Source organism: Oncorhynchus tshawytscha, linkage group LG23 (assembly GCF_018296145.1).
Source record: "Oncorhynchus tshawytscha isolate Ot180627B linkage group LG23, Otsh_v2.0, whole genome shotgun sequence".
In the NCBI taxonomy this organism is placed as follows: domain Eukaryota; kingdom Metazoa; phylum Chordata; class Actinopteri; order Salmoniformes; family Salmonidae; genus Oncorhynchus; species Oncorhynchus tshawytscha.
The window spans coordinates 21,323,296-21,346,809 of NC_056451.1; the positions used below are offsets into that span (position 1 = coordinate 21,323,296).

Consider the following 23,514-nt stretch of genomic DNA (forward strand, 5'->3'; position numbering starts at 1 on the left):
AGAAATCTGGCTACTATCAACCAGAAATAAAGCCTTCTTTAAACCTAATCCTCCAACCCGCTGTAATATAAGACCTGCCACTCCTCTCCACACCACATTTTCCGGTCCATAAAGCAACCTTTGAATATACTGAAACCGGAAAGCAGCAGCCCTATTAGCAAGATATACAAGACCTTGTCCCCCTCCTCTTTTGACAAATACAAAACACTTTGTGGAACCCAGTGATATTTATCCCAAAAGAAATCCACAATAATTGCCTGTATCTTAGCCAGAAGGCCAGATGGTGGTTCTAAAACTGACAACCGATGCCACAGTGCAGAGGCAATCACATTGTTAACTATAATAGTGCGCCCCCTATATGACACACGAGATAGTAACCAACGCCATCTCCTCATCCTCCCTTCCACCATTTCAACCACCCTACTCCAATTTTTTTACATAGTCCCCTCATCTCCTAGGTACACTCCAAGATACTTAAAACCTCCCTTACACCATTCTAGCCCCCCTGGCAAAGCCATGATCCCTCCAGTCCATTCTCCAATCCGTAAAGCACAACTCTTTTCCCAATTTACCTTTGCAGAGGATATTCCCCTAAAACGATCAACCATTAGACTCAAGCTATCCACCTCCGCTTGATTTTTCACTAACACAACTACATCATCAGCATAGGCTGAGAGACAAATAGGAGGAATATCCTCTGAAAGGCACACCCCTGCAATGCGACTTCTAATGCTATTTAGTAGTGGCTCTATAGCAATGGCATACAACATTCCTGACAAAGAACATCCCTGCCTAATACCTCTACACACTTTAAAAGGAGCACTCAAACCACCGTTAACTTTCAATACACTTTCAATGTCACCATATATCACCTTTATCATGGCAATAAAACCAGAGCTGAACCCAAACGCCTCAAACGTGTGCCATAAATATTGATGTTCAACTCGGTCAAATGCCTTTTCCTGATCAATTGAAATTAGACCAGCATCCAACCCAATAGCCCTAGAGACGTCCAAAAAAATCACGAATCAGAGAAATGTTATCCCCTATCTGCCGGCCAGGAACACAGTAAGACTGATCCGTATGTATGATTTGCCCCATCACCTCCCTCAGCCTGTTGGACAAAGCCTTTGACAATATCTTATAATCAGTGCACAATAAAGCCACCGGCCTCCAGTTCTTCACCTCCCTCGGGTCACCCTTTTTGGGCAGTAGGGTGAGGACAGCCCTTCTGCAGCTTATTGGTAGTAACCCTCCGGTTAAACTATCATTAACTACTTCTAACCAATCCTCTCCCAACATAGCCCAAAAAGACTTTAAAAAATCAACGGGAAGCCCATCAATGCCTGGTGCCCTTCCATTTTCCATGCCTTTTAATGCAGTGTATAAATCCTGCAAAGACAATGGTTGCTCAAGCTCAACCTGAGCCTCTGCAGCCACCTTTGGGAGCCCATCAAAGAACTGCTGTGTCACTGTTTTATCCTCTTTGTACTCACACTTGTAGAGCTCAGCATAGAACTCTACTGCCCTCTTTCTAATTTCACTAGGGCTAGTGAGCTCTTGTCCAACAGCTGATTTGAGACAATTAATATTTTTTCTTTGTCCATTCTTTTTCTCTAAACCAAAGAAAAATTAGCATGAGGCATCCATTTCAGGAATTCCCTGAAACTTACTTCTCACCAGTGCCCCCTGTGCTTTGATACCCAGCAGGTCTGCCAATGCTGCTTTTCTCCTCTTGAGGGCCTGAGTATGGCCTCGATCTCCTGTGGTCTCAACCAACGTCATGAGTTCCACTATTTCAATCTCTAGGGCTTTCATTGATCTGGTGATATCCTTGGTGACATTCCTCGTGTATTGATTACAAAATTGTTGAATCTGGATTTTCCCTATATCCCACCACTGTTGAAGGGATACAAAACTGGCCTTTTGAGACCTCCACCTCTCCAGAAAAAACTGAAACAGTTCCTGAAGTGAGCATCACTCAATAAAGTTATATTAAAATGCCAGTATGCGCTTTTGGGTTTTACATCGTTAATGAACACCACCTCTGTTATTAAACAATGATCAGAAAATCCCACTGGGGTTATCACACTTGATTTACAGACCTGAGATTGATGCTCAAAAACATAAAACCTATCTAACCTGGCCATAGAGATGATGTTCTCTCTCAAATGCGCCCAGGTGTACTGCCTTGTTCCTCCATGTTGACTCCGCCAAATATCACACAGTTCATGTGTTACAATGAGGCGTTTTAAAAAAGTTCTTGAGGCTATATGAGGTTCTTGGTGATTTCTATCTAAATCGCTAACTGTGCAGTTAAAATCCCCAGCAATAAATAAATAATCTTCTTTGTTACATTTCTCAATGGTATTTGATAATGTCTCTAAAAAACATACCCTCTCAACCGTCACCACTGGGGCATATGCATTTATCAGACACATAGTGATGTTTTCATACCTTGCTCTAACTTTTAATAACCTCCCCTCAACTACCTCTTCAACCTCATATGACAAAGGCAAAAACCCTTTTGAGAACAAGATAACCACACCCCCACTTTTTGAGTTTTTATGAATACACACCACTGTCCCCCCCCCCACTCCTGTTGCCACATAACTTCATTTTCCAAATTACTATGCGTTTCTTGTAGAAAATTCATGTCACTTCCCTTTCCCCTAATTAACTCATACACCATGGCTCTTTTTTAACATCTCTTGCCCCATTTACGTTTAAAGAAGAAATCTTAAAACTGCTCATGGATGAAAAAAATATACAGAGGAAGATACAGCCACCACATCTCTTTTCAGAGTTAAAACTGCAACTGAACTCTTTCATTTTCTTTAGAATTTACATCACTTATCACTCTCGTGACCACTTTCTTTAGTCTAGCAATTTCAGGGCTTTTCAAACTTCCCCCTGTAATTTTTGACATCAGAAACTTTGCTGATTCAATAAACAATTCACTTTCAGGGAAAAAATCAGTTACATTGTAATCCTGCATATATTTCTTCCCTTTTGTCAACTTCAGAAATTGACGTATCTTCTCGATCCCATACCTCCCTTCCACCCCATTTATCTCACTATATTGTTGTGACGCGTCAGATGACTCACTCTCGCTATCCTCTCCAGAAGAGAACTCCACCATCTCTACACCTTGTTCATCTTCAACTGATTTATCACTCTCTACCTTTCTCTTAGAATTAGACCCTTCACCACCCCTTAAATTCTTCCTTTTACTCCTCGGTATTTTGAAAACATCCGCTTCCTTTTCTGTTATTTCAATCTCCTCTTGACCTCCAATTTCATTTTCCAGCACCACCTCAGCGACGGCACCTACTGTTTCCCCTCCCTCTTTATTCTGATCTACCACAATTGCCCCCGTATCCACAATGCCTTCCTCTCCTACTTTTCCAACCACATCTGCCCACCGTCTCTCTTCCCCTGCACCCTTAGCATGTTCATCCCTTCGCGGTGGTGCGTTAGTTGCACCCGCACTAGAGCTACTACCAGGCTCAGCACGCTCATTCTCGGGACAACTACGCACCAAATGCCCCTCTCTTCCACAGCCAAAGCATTTCATTGATTCAGTAGATGCATAGAAGACATAATCAAATCCATCAATCTTAAAGCTGAACGCTAAATTCAGTTCATCTCCGTCCTTTTTTAAAATCATATGCACTTGTCTCCTATGAGACACGACATGTTTCAACAACGGAGATTTGCATCCAAAAAGAACCTTCTTTATTGTAGATACGATTTGACCATGGCGAGATAACTCTCGCTCCAACACTTCATCTCTAACAAATGGTGGCACGTTAGAAAGCATAACTTTCTTCGCCGGATTCATAAGCGGAAATACCGGTGTCTGTGTCTCCCTTAACACAACATCCCTCTCAACTATCTTATTCACCTTTTCAATTGAATCTAAGAATATCACTACAGCGCTATTCATCCTTGAGGCTGATTTGATGCTATCATACCCAATGATAGCACCCACAGCCAAGCTACATTCTTCCACTGAACACCCGGCCGCAGCAGGAATCTTTACTCCATGCCTCCGACTAAGTTTTTCAAACTCTACACTTCCGCGAGTGGCCATTGCAACCAGCCCCACCCGATGGTTGTGCCCTTGCGAAAAACCAACCTCAAAGATCCCACCACCCCTATACGTGCTTAGTGAAAATTAAACAAGATACCCTTAAAACAACTAAACTATTCAAAAAAAAAAATATATATATATATATATACATACCATAACCCGATAGAGTGAAAAGAAATTCCATTCGCTCTCACAATCACTTCTGCTTGACGACTCACTCCCAGCATGCACTCCGACGAGAGAGAGAGAGACAGACAGAGAGAAACAGAGAGAGAGAGAGAGAGAGAGAGAGAGAGGAAACAGAGAGAGACAGAGAGGAAACAGAGAGAGACAGAGAGGGAGACAGAGAGACAGAGAGAGGAAACAGAGAGAGAGGGAGAGACAGAGAGGAGACAGAGAGGAAACAGAGAGAGGAGAACAGAGAGAGAGACAGAGAGAGAGAGAGAGGAAACAGAGAGAGACAGAGAGAGGAAACAGAGAGAGACAGAGAGAGACAGAGAGACAGAGAGAGAAACAGAGAGAGAGACAGAGAGAGAGAGAGAGAGAGACAGAGAGAGAGAGAGAGAGAGAGAGAGAGAGAGAGAGAGAGACAGAGAGATAGAGAGAGAGAGAGAGAGAGAGAGAGAGAGAGAGAGAGAGAGAGTAACAGAGGTAACAGATGTAATCCATTTCTAACATCCTGCCAGTGTGATAAAGCATGGCCCATTGTAAACATTTAGGTACTGTGGGCAAGATACTTAATTGCAATCAATGTTTATACTGCAGCAAGCATGAAGAGGAAAATCCCCAACGCGCCATCCAGCGGAGCGGCCTATGAAAATGCTCGATATAGCTAAAAAATAAAAAAATAAAACATTAGGGACAGACAGCCTATAAAAGCAGCAGTTTTGAAGGCATGACTAGAAAATGCCAGCCTTCACCAAATGCTTAATAGCCTGAGCATGAAAACATTTCACTGCTCATTGACACTCAAATTGGACTCTTTTGATCTGCAGTCTATGACACAGACACATACACACACAGATTGATATGCTTATTTAAAGACATTAGCAATATGAAGGGAATTGGGGTTAGTGGACTTTCCTGGTGATATTCACTGCTATTATACATGATTCTCTCCATTTCTCCATCTTTCTCATCCTAAAGGGAGAAGAAAGGAGGAGAGTGCTTGGGCAGACGTGGGAAAGCAGTAGGTGTTAGGAGAGCTGCAAGCTGCAAGGCTTGAGGCATGGAGAACTCACGTTCCTGATGGGCTAACTGTTTGGCAGGTCTGATTATACTGGAGGGAGGGAGGTTAGGGAAGTGGGGGAGGAAGAGAAGAACAGGGTTCAGTCAGTGGTCCTGGTCCATCCCTAGATGAAGTGGATAATTGAGTAGGGAAAAAACACCGCCAACCAACCTCGGAAGCCCCCTTTTGAAAAGAAAGAAAAGCTAGAGAGAATGATGGAGTGAGAGAGAGGAGAGAGAGGAGAGGGGTGAGCGGGTTGAGAAGGAGAGAGAAAATCCTAGCTTCCCTCGGGGGGAAAAATCTGCTATTGAAAAGCTATTAAACTTGCATTTAGCAGGATTGATTGGAAATGAAGAGGCCTATTAAAAGAGAGGGACAAGAGGACAAAAGCGCGTCTCTGGCCGCCGTATGTTGCCCTCCTTTCACCAGCTTTTCTTTCCCCAGGAGAGTCCCCCCCCCAGCCTGTCTGTTTAAGCACTCCCACCCAGAGAACCATTGGAGAGGGGCTTAGCACTGAGTGAATAGACCCCTCTTTATCTTCCCCCTGGCTCCCCCCCATTCTCCTATTGAAAGAGAGAGAGAAAGAGAGAGAGAGAGAGAGAGAGAGAGAGAGAAAGAGAAAGAGCATTTAAAAAACAAAGTAAGGTTCTTTCTTTTAAGGGAAAGGGAGAGATAAAGCCAACCAAATCTGTTCTCTCTCAGCCCCTTCCTCTCTTCATATCTCCCCCAATGGTTTAGCTCTACCTCTGGAGGGGAGCCATCTTCTTCCTCTGCCAGTTGGGTTTGTAATATTCAATCTCCAGCATCGTGGCACAAACAGGGGGAAACAAGGAGTCGTATTCAAACTTTGTGTGTGTGTGTGTGTGTGTTTGTGCAAGTGTATGTTGCGACGCAAGTGGTGTGTGTTGTGAGTGTGGTTGAGTATTCCAGTGTGTGTGAGTGAAGGCGAGCCAACAGCTTTCCGTGTGTGTGTGTGTATGTTCGGTGTGTGTGTCCCATCCTTAACACAGCAATAGAACAGACAGAGGCAGGTGTCTTGGTTGACGTTGAGCAGGCTCAGACGGATGCTTCCCCTGGGACACTTAATGGAGTTTTGATTGTTTAACATCCATTTTAACAAAAAGCTCCCCCAAAGAGTGGCAGATTTCTCTCCTCCGCGGTGTGCCTGTTTCGTATCACCACGCGGTGGCTGCCATATGGTCTGGGGAAAGAGTTAAATAAGTCATGAGGCAGCTGACTCTTCCTGCTCAGCTCAGCCACCATTTTAAAGGGAAAATACATATTTTCAGCCTCCTCCATCCACCCCATGTAACAACATGGCAACACATAAACAACAGAATGAACAGGCCAGTCCATTATGGGGCCAGGCTAAATATGGCCATGCATTTGGCTCAAGTAATGCTATTAGACTATATCATTAAATGTTACTCATCAAACCTCCCCCGTTCTTCCAACAGCTACCCAAGCAGCCTACTTTTCCCAGCAGCCCCAAGACCAGGTAGTGGTGTCTGGCCAATCGGTGACTCTGCCCTGTGTTATCGTGGGGTACCGGGGAATGGTGCAGTGGACCAAAGACGGCCTGGCGCTGGGTGGTGAGAGAGATCTGCCAGGTATCTGATCTGACCAAAATCTCTCTGTGTGTCTCTCTCTCTGTCTCCCCCCTCACTCTCTCTGTCTCCCACTCTATCTCTCGGACTCCCTCTCTCTCTCTCTGACCCCCCTCTTTGTCTCCCCCTCTCTCTCTGTCTCCCCCATCTCTCTCTTTCTCTTTGTCTTTCTCTCTCACACTCTAGCTCCCCTACTTCTCTCTCCCCCCTGATCAATTCATGGTCTCATTAGGAAGCCTTGGCTCTCTGTCTGTCTGTCTACTCAAATTAATGGAGGTGGAGAGAAACAAATATATTGCAGACAGCCTCTCTACCACAAACAGACAAAGAGCGTTTCATTTGTTGTTTAGCATTTTGAGGCTTCTGTACCAAGGTGAATAATCAATTGGCTGGTGTCACGCGCTGACATTTAGCTGTGTTCTGGACTAGTGGGAAGGTGGATGAGGCTCGGGGTTGACCTTAGACACTACATCTTGATTTTGTCTGTGCTTTAAAGGACAGTCAGTTGCCTCACGCCCCCGTCTCGCATGTAGCTGCTGCCTTCCCCTAGCCAGTCCCACGCTGCTCAGCTAACTGAACGGCTCAGTGCTTAACCGGGGGTGGTGCAGCACCATTTCCATTTATGTCTTAAAGGCCCTTGGCGTTTGTTTGTGGCGTGAGTCTGCTCATTTTGCAGTCTTTTCATTCCGGTTTGGGTTTGTTGTTCTGCTGTTGATTGTTGGGTTTGTTTTCTTGTTTTCTTTCCCATTCTCTGACTCTCTGTATTCCATGTGTTGGCTTAATGCAGGGTGGACACGCTACTCCTTAATGGGCGACCCGCTATCAGGTGAGCACAGCTTGATGATCGACTCGGCAGAGCTGGCGGATGACGCCGTGTACGAGTGTCAGGCTACGCAGGCCGGACTGCGCTCCCACCGAGCCAAGCTCACTGTTCTAGGTAAGATACACAGCTGCTGCACACACACCACAAACGGGCACACACAGGGAAACACACACCCTGATCCGCACAACAGCCCTCCAGCCAAAACCTGCAGGTTGGCTCTACAGAGGGAGATTGTCAGGCACCCATCTTCATTATGGTTCTGACACACAATAATATATACATAAAGAGTCTATGTGTGTTTGTGTGTGTGTGTGTGTGTGTGTGTGCGTGCGTGCGTGCGTATATGTGGTTGCGAGATCCCTTTTTTGGGGTTTAGGACTTCCAAGCCTGTTTTAGCCAGGCCGCTATGATGGCATGAAAGATTATGATTATAGTGATTTGCTGCTTTCAGTAGTTAGCCCCAGTGCACCCAAAGGTCACATCCACTACTTAATTGGTCTACACTGAGATTAGAACAGGACACACAGATACACATTGCCACACACAGACATACTTCCCCATAATTCCATCAAGGCCATGTTAGTCCCCAGTGCAGATGCCCAGTAGCGGATCATTGCAGACATCTGTCCATCCTGTCCCCATCAGCAGCAGTGTGCCTCCCTCCCCCCTACCCGTTCAGATGGCACAGAGAGAGAGGAAGGCTGGTGCCAGGGGACTGCAAAGCTCTTTAATATGTTATGCTCCATGTCAGCCCTGCTGTTCTGGACTTAACTCTGACCGTGTGACGGAGAACGCAAGTCACTATGTCAAAATAACTGCTTAATGTATCCTCAAATCCCTTACAATTTGCTTGCCCTATTTATGCTACAACAAACACACACAGGCACACACACACACACACACACACACTAACCTCTGTGCATCCACTGCCGTGAAATGATATTCCATTTAGAAAAATTGGGATTAAAATATGTTTTGACCTTGTACTGGAGGGATGAACACACACACACACACACACACACACACAAACACACGTCAGAGGTGTTACCTGTTTTTGAAAAGTACCAGCCCATCAGAACTTGTACCACACACACACACACACACACACACACACACACACACACACACACACACACACACACACACACACACACTTAAAATGTTCACGGTTTCTATGTCTTGGGACTGTTTATGACATCACCTGCTGTTATCAACTTTCACAAATAACACCTGGAAAATGTACTTACTGCTGTATATCAGCCCTGTAAATATTTTTCAAACCCAATAGAGCCAGCAAAAAAAATGGTTTTCCCTTCAGTATCGATAATCAAGACTGTGGATGTCTAGGATAATGTGATTGCTGCAGTCACAAATGACTTGCATGGACACTTAAAAGTCAAGTTCTGCACAGTTAGCACATTTTACAGTGAGTCACAATATTTGTCAACCGTGAGGCAGCTTTTACATTAACGCAAAGTGAGTGATCTACATATTCACTAGGCATCCAGAGGTGGGGAGAGGAGGGTGGTGGTGGAGAGAGGGATGGCGGAGGGGAGTGAGAGGAGAGAGAGAGGCCCCTCGTGGGACTCCCAGACAGTGAAACACTGCTGGCACCTGGTGGCCGATGGGGGAACAGGCAGCAGCACATTCATTAGTCTTTACTGAGCGTCTCTGATGATCTGGCAAATACACCCAAGAAAGCAGAGAGACAGTTACAGAAGACACTGGAGCCTCAGCTCTATGCACCAACAACTTGGCTAGGCTACTGTACTGTCTCCCCACTGCCCTGCTTGTTTCTGTCATTTTGTGAGCATTTTGTAAACAGCGAGACGAGGGAGAGAAGAAAAGGCAGCAAATGAAAGGTTGATCATGTGATTGGTTAGCGTGAGCGTGTGCCACCTCCGCAGTCACACTGACCTTAGCCTTTGTGGACAGAAACGGCGGTAGATGTTGTTTCCTCAAGCCTTGTAGAATATCCGCATTATGACAGGAACAAATCAAGCAGGGACCGGGGTGTGTGTGTAGGCCTGTTTCGAGAACACAGATACACAGGGTCTTGAAGTGTGTGTGTGTGTGTGTGTGTGTGTGTGTGTGTGTGTGTGTGTGTGTGTGTGTGTGTGTGTGTGTGTGTGTGTGTGTGTGTGTGTGTGTGTGTGTGTGTGTGTGTGTGTGTGTGTGTGTGTGTGTGTGTGTAAATCAATGCAGCCAGATGAGACCAAAGCAATCCGGCACATTCAAAGGAGTCAACGGCGGGAGAACGGCCAAGGGAATCGGCATGGAAATTAAAATCACCTAGCACTCGGATTCCATTAGTGTCCGGGCCGCGGTGGCGGAAGGACCTTTGACAATTCAGATACACACACAGAAATTGGTTCAGCGGAGGGAGCAAGAGAGAGAGATAGATAGACCGGGGCGCAGGCCTGCTGCTGTTTACGCCTGACGTTATTGGCTGGGGAGATAGACGCCTTCATCAGGGGTGGCACGCTCTGCTTGCCAGCAGCGTGTGCGAAACCATGCAAATAAATGAACAAATAAGCAATTCAGATGAAACATCACTGGGCAGCAGTGGGAGTAAAAGAGAGTACTAATGCCAGTCTCAATGTTAAGAAGGAAAATTAAATAGCTCTTCTGTTTTTTTTTTCTCAAAGCCAAATGTTGTCGGTTTCCATTCCAGTCTACAAAGTAGAAACACACCTCGTGAACCAACATGATGATGAAAGGATATTTTTTTCTCTGTGTGCAGTGGATGAATTGATGCAGCATTAACACATCACATTAATCTCACTAGATGTTCCTCTCATTCAGAAGTGTACTGTGTACTGTAAAAGGAGCTTTCAGTTTGGTGGGTTGTTTCTCTCCTCTAACATGAATGCGTTGTGTTTCCTCCTTCTCTCCCTGTAGTTCCCCCCACAGACCCGGTGGTGGAGGGGGGTCCTATCATACGTGTGAAGGCCCACACACCCTACAACCTCACCTGCCGCGCCTCCGGGGCCAAGCCTGCCGCCGAGATCACCTGGTACAGAGACGGAGAGGTCATGGACACGGCCATATACTCCAAGGTACAGAAAGACTACAGCACAATCAGATAACAGGTCGAGCCAGGGCAGGTTAGAGAGAGCAGGGCCATGCCCAACCTCATCAGGATCCACTAACACCCACACAACACCAACACAGCACAGCAGAGTACAGCCGAGCCCATCTAAGCAGGTAAGGCAAGGTACAGCAGAGCCCATCTAAGCAGGCCATGGCAGGTTACAGCCGAGCCCATCTAAGCAGGTAAGGCAAGGTACAGCAGAGCCCATCTAAGCAGGTAAGGCAAGGTACAGCCGAGCCCATCTAAGCAGGTAAGGCAAGGTACAGCAGAGCCCATCCAAGCAGGCCATGGCAGGTTACAGCCGAGCCCATCTAAGCAGGTAAGGCAAGGTACAGCAGAGCCCATCCAAGCAGGTAAGGCAAGGTACAGCAGCTACTCAAAATGCAGCAACTTTCTCTCAGCCAACTCTTCCTTTTCCGTTTCTCTGTTTTCTCTCTATTTTCTTCATTTTCTTTTCTATTTCTCCCTCTTTCTCTCTCAGGACCTGTTCTTTCTCTCCCTACCTCCCTCTCTGCAGTCGCCCTCCCCCTTTTAACTCATACCTGAACCCCCCTCCTCTCTCCCCTACTCCCCCTCCCCTTGCACTCTAATGCACTGACACTACAACATAACTGGAGCATGCCAAAGCTCAGACAGGCATGAGCATTTGATACAGTAGAATTTCTGCTGAGGAGAAATCACCCACAACAATGCCAAAACACAATGGGGGGACGTGCCAGAGCGTGAACCAGCTGCAGTCGGGAAAGAGTCACATTTGTCATGCTCTCTGACCACGCTAAACTATGCTAAATGACACATTTAAGGAGACTAGTGCCCACAGTGGAGAAAAGGAGGGGGACAGGAGTGGAGAGGAAGAGATAGGGAGAGAGAAAGTGGGAGTAAAATAAAGAAGGGTGGGAGATACTGAGATACAGTTCACTGAAAGAAAGAAAGGAAGAAAGAAAGAAGACGGGTGCTTTTAGAGAGAAGGAAGGCTAAAGTAGGTGAGGGGGAGATAGAGAGGGGGAGAGGTGGCTTGGGGCAGAGTGAGGGGTGGTGACAGGGAGTGATGCGACTCGATCTAGCGTAAAAATGCTTTTTGTGTGTCTGGCTGAGGAAGTGATTCATTGATTCAGCTGTCTGTTTGTCCGTCCATCCAGGGAATGGGCTCTGCTCTGCTCTTGCCCTTTTCCAGAGCTGCCTGTGAGACAACCCCCCCCGGCCCCCCTCCTCATGGCTAAGCCCAGAAATACAGACACAGACACCTCTGCCATTACTGAACACTGTCTGACAGCACTGTGTGTGTGTGTGTGTGTGTGTGTGTGTGTGTGTGTGTGTGTGTGTGTGTGTGTGTGTGTGTGTGTGTGTGTGTGTGTGTGTGTGTGTGTGTGTGTGTGTGTGTGTTTTTGTGTGTCCTTCGAAAGCGACGGGCGATATCTCCAGAATCTACCCCTTTCCTCACTTAGGCGTATTGATTCCTGTGAGCAATAAATAGATCTCAAAGATGATGACAAACAAGGAGCGCTGACTGGGAGCACTCTCAGAAATGTGGGAACAGCACATATCCCCAGGCGCATCATAAAATATATGATTTAACTGCCATGCCAATGGACTGGATGGCAATTTGAATGCCTCAAACGTCAGAAATATAGGTCCCGCAGTGTCACACAGACACGCAGAGGGGGAAGACTCAGCAGGGCCTTACATGAGGCTACACTTATTCTAAACCTTACTTCCCTACTTAAACCACTTTGTCTCTTTAGAGACCAAAATATATGAATTCATGGATGTAACCCAAGAGGGGAAATAAGGACTCATAACTCCCTCTGCATGTTTAACAGCTGTCTCTTGTCTGTCTTGGCCATTGAGATGTACAGTAAACATCGTAGATGTCTTGTCTCCATGTCTCTTGTCCGTCTTGGCCATTGAGATGTACAGTAAACATCGTAGATGTCTTATCTCCATGTCTCTGGTCTGTCTCTCCTAGATGCGGATGGAGGATGGGAAGAGGGAACTGGCTGTCAGTATGCTTCCTGTGGTGCCGGAGGACAAGGACTCTGGCCGTACCTACACCTGTCGCGTCCTCAACCCCGCCGCCCCCGCCGGACTCCAGACCTCCGTCACCATCAACGTCCAGCGTGAGTGTCCTCAGTGACACTTAGTGTCCACTACAGTCACTCCGTAGTGTCCTCTTCCCAGTGATGGGAGCACACCTAAGGTACAACACTCTGTAGTGTCCTCATCCCAGTGATGGGGACACAATCGGGTACGAAACTCCGTAGTGTCCTCGTCCCGTGTGATGGGAACACACCTTGGGTACAACCCTCTATAGTGCCCTCGTCCTAGTGATGGGGACACACCTTGGGTACAACACTCTGTCAGAGGACGGAGAACTCAGAGTTAAATACATTCAACTACCAACTATCACACTTGCATACTACTTAGTATGTACCAGTATGCTATTGTGGATATTGGGACATAGTCCTATAGGTAAAGTTTATAGTGACAAATATACTGCCAATAATGACAAGGTAGTAGCCTATACACATATATCATCTATAATATATGTATTTATATACTTTAGGCATTAGTTGAGGGCTTTGGTTGAATAAATACATTTCACCCAGCACCACTTTAGAGTTAATGGAAGAGTGGTTAATTCTGCCTTCCTGCACATGCACTCGCTCACCCTTCAATGATTCATACACCAACCTCTCTGTGACAAACACACCCCTTCATATAGGTCCTAGCTCAGTGACACATACCTCCAGTGTTCACAGAGCTTCCTTTAGTGCTGCTGTCCTGTTCCTTCTCCCTTGACTGACACATATTCAGCCTTCATATACTGTAGAATCCTCCTGTAAAGGAGTGCGTAACTCGTGGCAGGGAAGTCAGACGCAGGAGAGCAGAACTAGGTAATAGCCGGAGCAGTTTAATACAAAAACCAACGGCATAAAGAAATAACCAATATGGGTACAAACCCGACGCGCACCAGAAATCATGTGCACAAGCACTTACAACAAATTCCACACAAAGACATGGGGGGAACAGAGGGTTAAATACACAACAATTAATGAGGGAAATGAAAACCAGGTGTGTAGGAAAACAAGACAAAACAAATGGAAAATGAAAAATGGATCGACGATGTCTAGAAGACCGGTGACGCCGACCGCCGAATGTCGCCCGAACAAGGAGAGGAACCAACTTCGGTGGAAGTCGTGCCACCTCCATAGTGATAGATATGACACATACTATGTTCACCTCTCAGTAATGTTCCCCTCCATCCTGCAGACCCCCCATCAGTGACCCTGTCCGTCCAGCCCCAGACTGTCATGGAGGGAGCCAAGGTTCTGTTCATCTGCTCTGCCTCTGCCAACCCTGAGATCACAGGATACAGGTAAAAAACAGCCCCTCAGCCTACACTTTATTGGGTTCATTTCTTTCATAGAGTCAGTGTGTACTGCATTATTATGGAACTATTATCCTTTTAGTTGGTACAGTTTGGACTTTATCATTATGGCACAACTCAAAATTATCTAGTGACCCAAAGTGACATGGTAACCCAATATGTTCTGGTAAACGAAAGTGATCTTGTAACCCAATGTGATGTGGTAAATTGACCTTCCAACTTTATGTGAGCTGGTATATTGACCTTCTAACTCAATGTGATGTGGTAAATTGACCTTCCAACTTTATGTGAGCTGGTATATTGACCTTCTAACCCTATGTGAGATGGTATATTGACCTTCTACCCCTATGTGATGTGGTAAATTGGCCTTCTAACCCTATGTGAGCTGGTATATTGGCCTTCTAATCCTATGTGATGTGGTATATTGACCTTCTAACCCTATGTGATGTGGTATATTGGCCTTCTAATCCTATGTGAGCTGGTATATTGACCTTCTAACCCTATGTGAGCTGGTATATTGGCCTTCTAATCCTATGTGATGTGGTATATTGACCTTCTAACCCTATGTGATGTGGTATATTGGCCTTGTAATCCTATGTGAGCTGGTATATTGACCTTCTAACCCTATGTGAGCTGGTATATTGGCCTTGTAATCCTATGTGATGTGGTATATTGACATTCTAACCCTATGTGATGTGGTATATTGGCCTTCTAATCCTATGTGAGTTGGTATATTGACCTTCTAACCCTATGTGAGCTGGTATATTGGCCTTCTAATCCTATGTGATGTGGTATATTGACCTTCTAACCCTATGTGATGTGGTATATTGGCCTTCTAATCCTATGTGAGCTGGTATATTGACCTTCTAACCCTATGTGAGCTGGTATATTTGCCTTCTAATCCTATGTGAGTTGGTATATTGACCTTCTAACCCTACGTGAGCTGGTATATTGGCCTTCTAATCCTATGTGAGCTGGTATATTGACCTTCTAACCCAATGTGAGCTGGTAAATTGGCCTTCTAATCCTATGTGATGTGGTAAATTTACATTCTAACCTTATGTGATGTGGTAAATTGACATTCTAACCCTATGTGATGTGGGAAATTGACATTCTAACCCTATGTGATGTGGTAAATTGACATTCTAACCCTATGTGATGTGGGAAATTGACCTTCTAACCCTATGTGATGTGGTAAATTGACATTCTAACCCTATGTGATGTGGTGATCTGGTGGTCCAGGTGGTCCAAGGGAGGAGTCCCGATCTCAGAGGCGAACGGGGACAGCCTGGAGGTGACGGTAGACCACTCGTACTTCACAGACCCTGTCTCCTGTGAGGTGTCCAACTCAGTGGGCAGCACCAACGTCAGCACCCTGGTGGATGTACAATGTGAGTGGAGCACATCAGTGTATCATAGTACTGTACTAGTAGCCTATAATGTAATCCAAGTAGTGTGTCTGTGAACACATGTCCACCCTCGTCACAAGAGTTATTGTGTCTTTGGAGGATACTGTGTAATGTGCTTTATGCTTTGAAAATGCCTTAGGGGATATGATAAAGTCATAATGAATGGTGAATAAGGGCTGTATTAGTTATGATGGTGTCCTGGGCTCCTCTACAGTTGGTCCCAGGCTGCTGTCCGAGCCCAAGCCCATGAACGTGGACATTGGGATGGACGCTGCCTTCACCTGCACCTGGACAGGCAACCCTCCCCTCACCCTGGCCTGGACCAAACAGGGCTCAAGCGTGGTAAGACAAGTACCTCAATCAATACTTATACTGTGTGTGTGTGTGTGTGTGTGTGTGTGTCAGATGCAAGTGTGTAATGAGAGAAAGCCCTCAGACATCAGAGCTAAACCTTCAGAGGCAGTGTATGTGATGACTGTCAGGTTCTCACACTGCTGAGAGCAGGGGAGGTGACACTCTGTCATAACAACGTGACCACTAAATCAATCACATCCACAGTTGAGACACACTAGTTAAAAACCAGCCGACACATTTCACATCCCACTCCGAGAACAGCTTCTCAAACCGCTCCTCAACCTGGACCAAGACACAACACAAAGAACATCTAGGGAGGAATATGTGAGGTAGCTTACAAACAGCCCAGTTCCACCTTTAGTTTGCGTCATCCTGGTTCAAGGTCTCCCACCCCACCCCAGGCAACACTATCAGCGCTATCTCCAGGGAGCCTCTCTCCCGGTGTTTCATTGGATTTCAGAGGCAGCTTTTGCTAAAAACGCCACCGCTAAAGAGAAGAGAGCTGCAGGACAGCAGGTGATGCTGTAAAAGCCACGCTGTCATCTCCATCTCCCAGACTGAACCAACGCTCTCCGGAAGAAAAGAACAGGCAGTGCTCTCTAATCCACACGCACCGCGGCCACCACGCCTCACACAGCTACCAGTAATGGATTCATTAGGTTACTCTATAATTGTGGTTGAATAGAAAATGGAGAGTGGGAGTGAAAGGACAGAGGGAGGGAGAGGAGGGGCGTAGAGGGAGAGGAAATGGATTAATCCCAGCTTGACGGAATGGTGGGATCAATGAGCTAACGAGTGCGCAAGTGTAGAGGGAACTGTAGCAGCCTCTAAAGGCTACGGCCCACTCACACCATGATAACGTTATGCTCTGCCGGCAACCTTTAATTAGGACAATCTCCACAGCAGCATGGTCACTCCAGAGGAGCCTGGCTGTAGCTGGAGTCAGAGCAGCAGTGGCTGGAGTGCTTCATGTCTGGGATTAAATCCACAGCATTTTCACCACCATTAAATTAAACTGAAACAGAGTGTAGGAGCTGGAGAGACTGTACGTACGGCCACATCCGTTCTGCTGCAACAACTGCCCCAATGAACTGCTGCTAAAAAGACACTCACTCGCTCCCCTCCCTCTCCTCTTATCCCTCCTGTCCACCCCTCTCTCTCTGATTTCCCCTCTCCCTCCCCTCCTCTCCCTCCCCTCCTCTCCCTCCTACCCCTCCTCTCCCTCCTACCCCTCGTCTCCCTCCCCAGGTGCTCAGTAATGGCAACACCCTACAGCTGAAGGCTGTCACCCAGGAGGATGCTGGGACGTATACCTGCAAAGCCATCGTCCCCCGCATCGGGGTGGCTGAGAGGGACGTCACGCTCACTGTCAACGGTAAGTCTCATATGATTCTCAATAGTCTGAAAATAGGGCTAATTCAATATCACTTTCAACATGTTGTTTTTGGTTGACTTTTAGATGTAGAATATTAAAGATGCACATTTGTTATTATCTATGTAGAATGTTTACTCAAGCATCATATGTGCCAACCATCTGACAATGCATCTATGTTTGAAATGTCAATGTCTCAAAATCTCCCTCTTTCTCTCCCCCACGACTCTCTCACACAAACACTTTCTCTCTCTCTCTCTCCAGGCCCACCTATCATTACAGCGGACGCCACACAGCACGCTGTCAAGCACTCCAAGGGCAAGCTAGAGTGCCTGGTGGGAAACAGCCCCCCGCCTGACAAGATTGTAAGTGAGCCTCTTGTCTTTTCCTGTCTTTCCTGTTTCAATGTTGTGTGTGTGTGTGTGTGTGTGTGTGTGTGTGTGTGTGTGTGTGTGTGTGTGTGTGTGTGCTTGCGTGCGTGCGTGCGTGCATGTGCTCACGCACACAAGCGTGTGCACATTTAATACACACTGAATCCCCCCACCTTCACATCATCCCTTCACCACTCAATGTGGATGAGAGAGTGAGAGAGAACAGAAAGGTAACTAGACAGGGGGGGGGGCTTCTGCAGGCTGCAGCCAAACCAAATGGCTCAATTAGCGCTGCATCCATCAGGCCTCGGTGGGCTGACCCGTCAGGTGACCCTGGGTGCGTGGGCAGCTCTGACAGAGGATAATTAGGGTCTGAGGGGGAGTGAGAGGCAGGCACCCCATTGACCTTACCTAGCAGCAGGAGAGAGGCTTCAGCACCAACAGGAGCATCTTACACAGCCTCACAGGTCTGGCAGGGCTTAGAGGCTGACAGGGCTTACCTCCAGGGCAAGACATAGGAGGCAATTTAGACCTACGGCTCTTAGCAATGTCAGCCAGGTGGATGGAGAGGGAGGAAAATAGAGAGAAGGAAAGAGAGAGGGAAGGAGGGTGGTTGGTTAGAGGGATTGATCTAAGCATGGGAAGTAGTGGTTGATCTAAACTTTGACAGCGCTGCTAGCCACTCACCTGTTGTTCATCTCCCATCTTTCTCACTAGGTGTGGACATTTGGAGACGTGACCCTCTCCTCGGGTTCCTCCGGTCGTTTCTCTGTCCAGACGGTGACCAGCGACCACGGGGTCCTGTCCTCCCTGGTCCTGTCTGAGACCCTGGCCCAGGACTTCCTACTCCGCTACAACTGCACCGCATGGAACCGCTTCGGTACAGGCACCGCGCTGGTCACCCTCAAGGAGCAAGGTACGGGTAGGAACTGGACAGGGGTCCTTATTATCTATCATCTCACACAGTCAGAATGACCAATCTCACTAAGACGAGCACTGTGGAGAGACGGTGCTGGGAAGAGAGAGGGGTTAGATGAGGTCAAAGCAGAACTCCAATTGAGTGCTTATCTTAATAATACTATTTTAATCAATATCATTTAATCAGCAGATGGTGGGCCTTAATGAATACATTGGGCCCATAACATAGATATTGATTGGGGACTAAAGTCAATTAGATCAGGGCACAGGTGTCCTGGGGCCGAGCTGCCGGCGGTCCCTTAGCTCCCTCTCTCTCTAAGTGTGTGAGAGCCACCCTCTTCAAATTTACTTAAACCACAATTTACTTACTCACACACACATACATGCACACACACGCACACACTCTGCACACTGGAGTTGGCGGAGGTAAGGAAGGAAGGACTTTGTTGCAGTAGACACCAAAAATAAGGTCCTCGCCAGCAATTTACATCAAGGCAGCTCAGCCGGGGTCTCGGGAGAGTTGAGTGGTGCACCGTATCTCTCTCCTGGAATCTCTAATTAGATTACTGTCTATTGCTTCATTGCATGTCAGGCCTTGTTACCCTTCTTCCAGAGAGATTAAACACAATAGCTGGGGCTGTGGGGACGCAGCGGGCTCTAAGTGTGTGTGTGTGTGTGTGTGGGTGTGGGTGTGTTTCTGAGGGACCATGAGACTTACTGCAGATGCATTTATATTGGAGCAGACGTTGGCAGAGATTAGTTGGGGGGGGATTAGTAGAGTGGCGTTAGAATAGGAGACTGGATCTAGTCCTGCCTGTCTGTCTCTGATCAGTAGCAAGATCCTGACACTTCTCTCTTTTCCTCTCTCTTCTCACAGAGGCCCTGCCCATGATGATCATCATTGGGGCGGCAGTGGGCGGAGGGTGTGTCCTGCTTATCTGTGTCGTCACCCTGGTCTCTCTCTGCTGCAGGCACACCGGAAAAGGTGAGGTCGAAGGTCAGATATGGGCCATACTGGGGTTGGGCTACATTCCATGTCAACTCACCCTATTCAAGGAAATGAATTGACATTCAGTAAATTACCATTCACTCAATATTATTCAATCAATGTGAACTGACTGAATTGAAATAGAACTGACCCCAACCCTTAGCGATGCATGGCTAGTTTCAACTTCCTGAAAGGAGCACAATCAAATCCTTTTCTAGAAAGGCAACAGGCATGAAAAGCACTATTGGAATCGTTTCTAAATCACCTGTCTCTTTTGAATCCTCACAGGTAAAAAGTGCACACGCCTCTCAAAGAGTGACATCAGAGTTCAGATTGTGCACAGCGACCACAACGCTACCCGTGGCAACGATGATGAGGAGGATGTCAAGGAGCCGATGGTAAATGCCTCCGTTCAATCACTTTCAGTAGGTTTTCAAATACCTTTTCATCTTTATATAACATATATACAGTATATAATATATATTACTGTGATGATGTGATGATACACAGTACAGTCATTTTGTTGTGCTCATGTTCGTCTGAGTCTAAGATGTTCCACCTTTGTAATTGTAGGGCCTGTTGTTTCCCCCTCAGGCCCCCAACAGCAGTGAGTCTCCTGGGACGTCCCGGACGGAACACAGTGACCTGCTGGAGGAGGACGAGGACGAGAGGTCCGACATCAAGGTAAAAACCGTAAGGAGAAACACTCACTTATACAATGTTTATACAATATACATGCATGGGAAAAAATGCAATCATTTGTTGAGCATTTGTTGCATGTGCTGTTTTGCTGGGTGTTTTGAAAAAGTCTGAAATCTCTATATACATACTGTATCTTTAAAAGCGGTTGAACAACTTAACACCCTGTTGTTATTTCCTCTCCCCTCAGGACCCCACTAATGGCTACTACAACGTGCATGCTCACGAGGACCGGGTGATCCGCAGTGGTTTCTCAGATTACGTGCCCAACCCCCGTCCTGTCTACACACCATCCCAGCTGCCCTCCCCCAGCCCGCTGTATGGCCAGCACACAGTGGTGGCAGCCACACAGCCCCGAATCTATGACTTCTCCCACCGCTACGCAACCACCACAGGGGCTCGCTCCACCTACGAGCAGCAGCAGGCAGCGGCAGCCCAGCCCGGAGCCATCTACCCCACCGACCCAGTCTACAGCGGCTCTGCCTACCTGCCTACCGCCGCCACATATGGCCGAGCCTTCACCAGCTACGTCAAGCCCGCCTCCTACGAGAAGGTGGACGCCTACGATCAATCGGACCAGGCCAGCAAGGTGTCTAGCTCCTCCCGTTTCTCATATGCATCATCGCAGGTCTCCTCCCAGCAGTCCGACTACGGACGGCCGTCACAACGCATGCAGACTCACGTCTGATTGGACAATGGAACAGGGGGTGGAGCACGGAGGGCCGTGTAAAGGGGAAGCATTGGTCATCTCTATAGGAAGTGTGGCCAGACTAACATGAGGAGAGAGAACTGGATGGCTGGTCCTTCTCCTGGACACGTTTTGGAAGGAGATGTAGGTGACAGGGATTGCCTTCCTTATTTGTTATTCAGTTGTCATTCTGGGATTGAATGGTCCCAATGGAGTCCCAATGGCGTTCCAATTGAGCCCCAATGGAGTCAATGATTGTGATGTGCCACTCACATTCCCCATCAATAAATAATCTACTACAGTGTCTGCTACTTCAGAGATGAGCCTGCTATTCTGTCATGGCACTGGTTTTGTTTTACCAGTGAGGGGATGGGAGGAAGGCAAACTGTAAATCACCAGACAGGAGCATCTCATGACTTTGGGTGGCCTAAACTAACTGGATGCTGGAGCCTAGCTAACATTTCTCAAAAAGAACAGACTGCTCAGACAAATAGAACTTCTAACAGACTACGAACAAAATAAAAAATACAGACGTCTTCATTTTTAAAAAAAGAAGTCAACACATTGTGGTCATTTGGTGTTTGTCGGCATGTGAAAGGAGTTCTAAGCACATTCGTGTCTCTCTATCCATTTAAAGAAGCCTGAGCTCCACAATGGCAGCCATATACCGTTCTACAAAACAATACGTTTGGCTTGGGTGTGGCTTATCTGGGAGTGAAAGCAGAGTGAGGTATGGAGAGAATGTGTATCCTGGCCTTCACCTAATAGAGAGACAGCCTGTGTGTTACCGTTCTACCCTGGAGGACAAGAAAAGGAAATGGAAAAACTCAAAGATGGTGAGCTACAGTACATAGCAGTGTATTGAAAGAGTTAGGGATAGAGATGAATTCCTCTGGGTACTGTATTACTTCTGTGTTTACCAGATTGCTAAGATTCTGTGTTTACCAGATTGCTATTTCCAGAACAATCAGAGAATGTGGTTTGTAAAATGGTGGCAATCTTGAACTTCAATAATCTCAAGGTGCAGTCTCAACTTGAACAGGCTAAGATGGGTTCTACTTGTGAAACTGTCCCTCTTCAGACACCATCCACACTCCAGTCTTTATGACACAATCAAGTAGCTTCAATATGTTTACAAAAACACAGTACTACCCTGAAATACTGACTAGATCAACTGTACAAATGGGGTGAAGAAGGCCCATTCTTTCTCTGTTGCATGCAGATGATGTGTCTAGTGAAACTCTTCAGCATTTCTTTTCCATGTTCATTATGCTTGTTTGAGAGACTGCTTACTGCACCTGGCTCAGTTGCATTCCGGTTCTGGACACTGCTGGAACCCTGTACTGCCATTTTGTGTCGATAGCCGTGCAACCGGTCAGTCGGCCCAATTGGAAAACAAACGTCACTAAGTGAACCAAGTGATTTCAAAAAAGATCATCGCTCGTCTTTATTTTTATATTTTATATAAGCCTTAATGTACAGCTTATAAGCTGATTTACTGTAAAGTATCTTTATATTATATATATACATATAAATCTATATCTTGATTGATTTTATTTGGGTCCACAATTTCTCTCCTTCTGTTCCGTTGTTCATCAATCACTGAATGCAGAAAGATGAACTATGCTTTTTGGGAACACAACTAATTGCTATTTGTTGGTTTGGTTCATTTTGTTTTTTTAATAATGTATTAAGGATTTTATTTGCTAAAAATGAGCTATTGTTGCTTGTAACTTTGTACACATATTTATATTTAAATAAAACCATTTCAGATAAAGACCAGCGTGGTTTGAGTACTGTACTGTACATTGGCACGGTGAGGAGATGCAGTGTGTGTGCTGTGTGTGTGTTGTGCGTATGTCATGGGGGAACAGGTACAAACAAAGATGCTTATGTACCGAAGTTGATGAATACATAAATTAGAAGAGCTGTCTATGTTGATTCTCCTATTCCCGTGGTGGAGCGTAGCTTTTAATGAAGACAGATGTGATTGTAGATATCCTACTGTCTGTGTATCCACCTCCTTACACCCACACGCCCAGCTCCCCTGGTAACAGGATATTGCTGTGACAAAGCTAGGTATAATATGACAATATCAGCTTGTCATGTCACCTCGGTCTCTTGTTACATCTCGTCTCCAGATAGACATGCTCGTCACAGCAGGGAGGAGATGAGTGCTATGAGAGCTCCACATTCACAACAGGCTGCTGTGTAAAGGGACATGGCCCCACAATAGACTCAGATAATACTTACTATGCAACAACTATTATGGGGTGGCAGGGTAGCCTAGTGGTTAGAGCGTTGGACTAGTAGCCGGAAGGTTGAAAGTTCAAAACCCCCCAGCTGACAAGGTACAAATCTGTCGTTCTGCCCCTGAACAGGCAGTTAACCCACTGTTCCTAGGCCGTCATTGAAAATAAGAATTTGTTCTTAACTGACTTGCCTAGTTAAATAAAGGTAAAATAAATCTAATTAAAAC

General features: G+C 46.4%; 1 protein-coding gene across 10 annotated transcripts in view; it reads left to right on the plus strand.

The window, feature by feature from the left end:
* Positions 1-22,812, plus strand: part of LOC112246940 (kin of IRRE-like protein 3) — a 56,093-nt gene extending 33,281 nt beyond the window's left edge. The window contains exons 2-15 of one of the 10 annotated variants that reach the window (XM_042304858.1): positions 6,782-6,934; positions 7,719-7,868; positions 10,656-10,813; positions 12,815-12,965; positions 14,119-14,224; positions 15,479-15,627; positions 15,860-15,987; positions 17,248-17,374; positions 17,636-17,736; positions 18,460-18,664; positions 19,538-19,645; positions 19,937-20,073; positions 20,222-20,341; positions 20,538-22,812. In XM_042304858.1, the coding sequence (XP_042160792.1) occupies positions 6,782-6,934; positions 7,719-7,868; positions 10,656-10,813; positions 12,815-12,965; positions 14,119-14,224; positions 15,479-15,627; positions 15,860-15,987; positions 17,248-17,374; positions 17,636-17,736; positions 18,460-18,664; positions 19,538-19,645; positions 19,937-20,073; positions 20,222-20,341; positions 20,538-21,035 (2,291 nt within the window). In that variant the 3' untranslated portion in view covers positions 21,036-22,812. The remainder of the gene's footprint in view (positions 1-6,781; positions 6,935-7,718; positions 7,869-10,655; positions 10,814-12,814; positions 12,966-14,118; positions 14,225-15,478; positions 15,628-15,859; positions 15,988-17,247; positions 17,375-17,635; positions 17,737-18,459; positions 18,665-19,537; positions 19,646-19,936; positions 20,074-20,221; positions 20,342-20,537) is intronic. The other 9 variants (XM_042304862.1, XM_042304860.1, XM_042304861.1 and 6 more) reach the window with 9 other exon arrangements.
* The last annotated feature ends 702 nt before the right edge of the window (positions 22,813-23,514 follow it).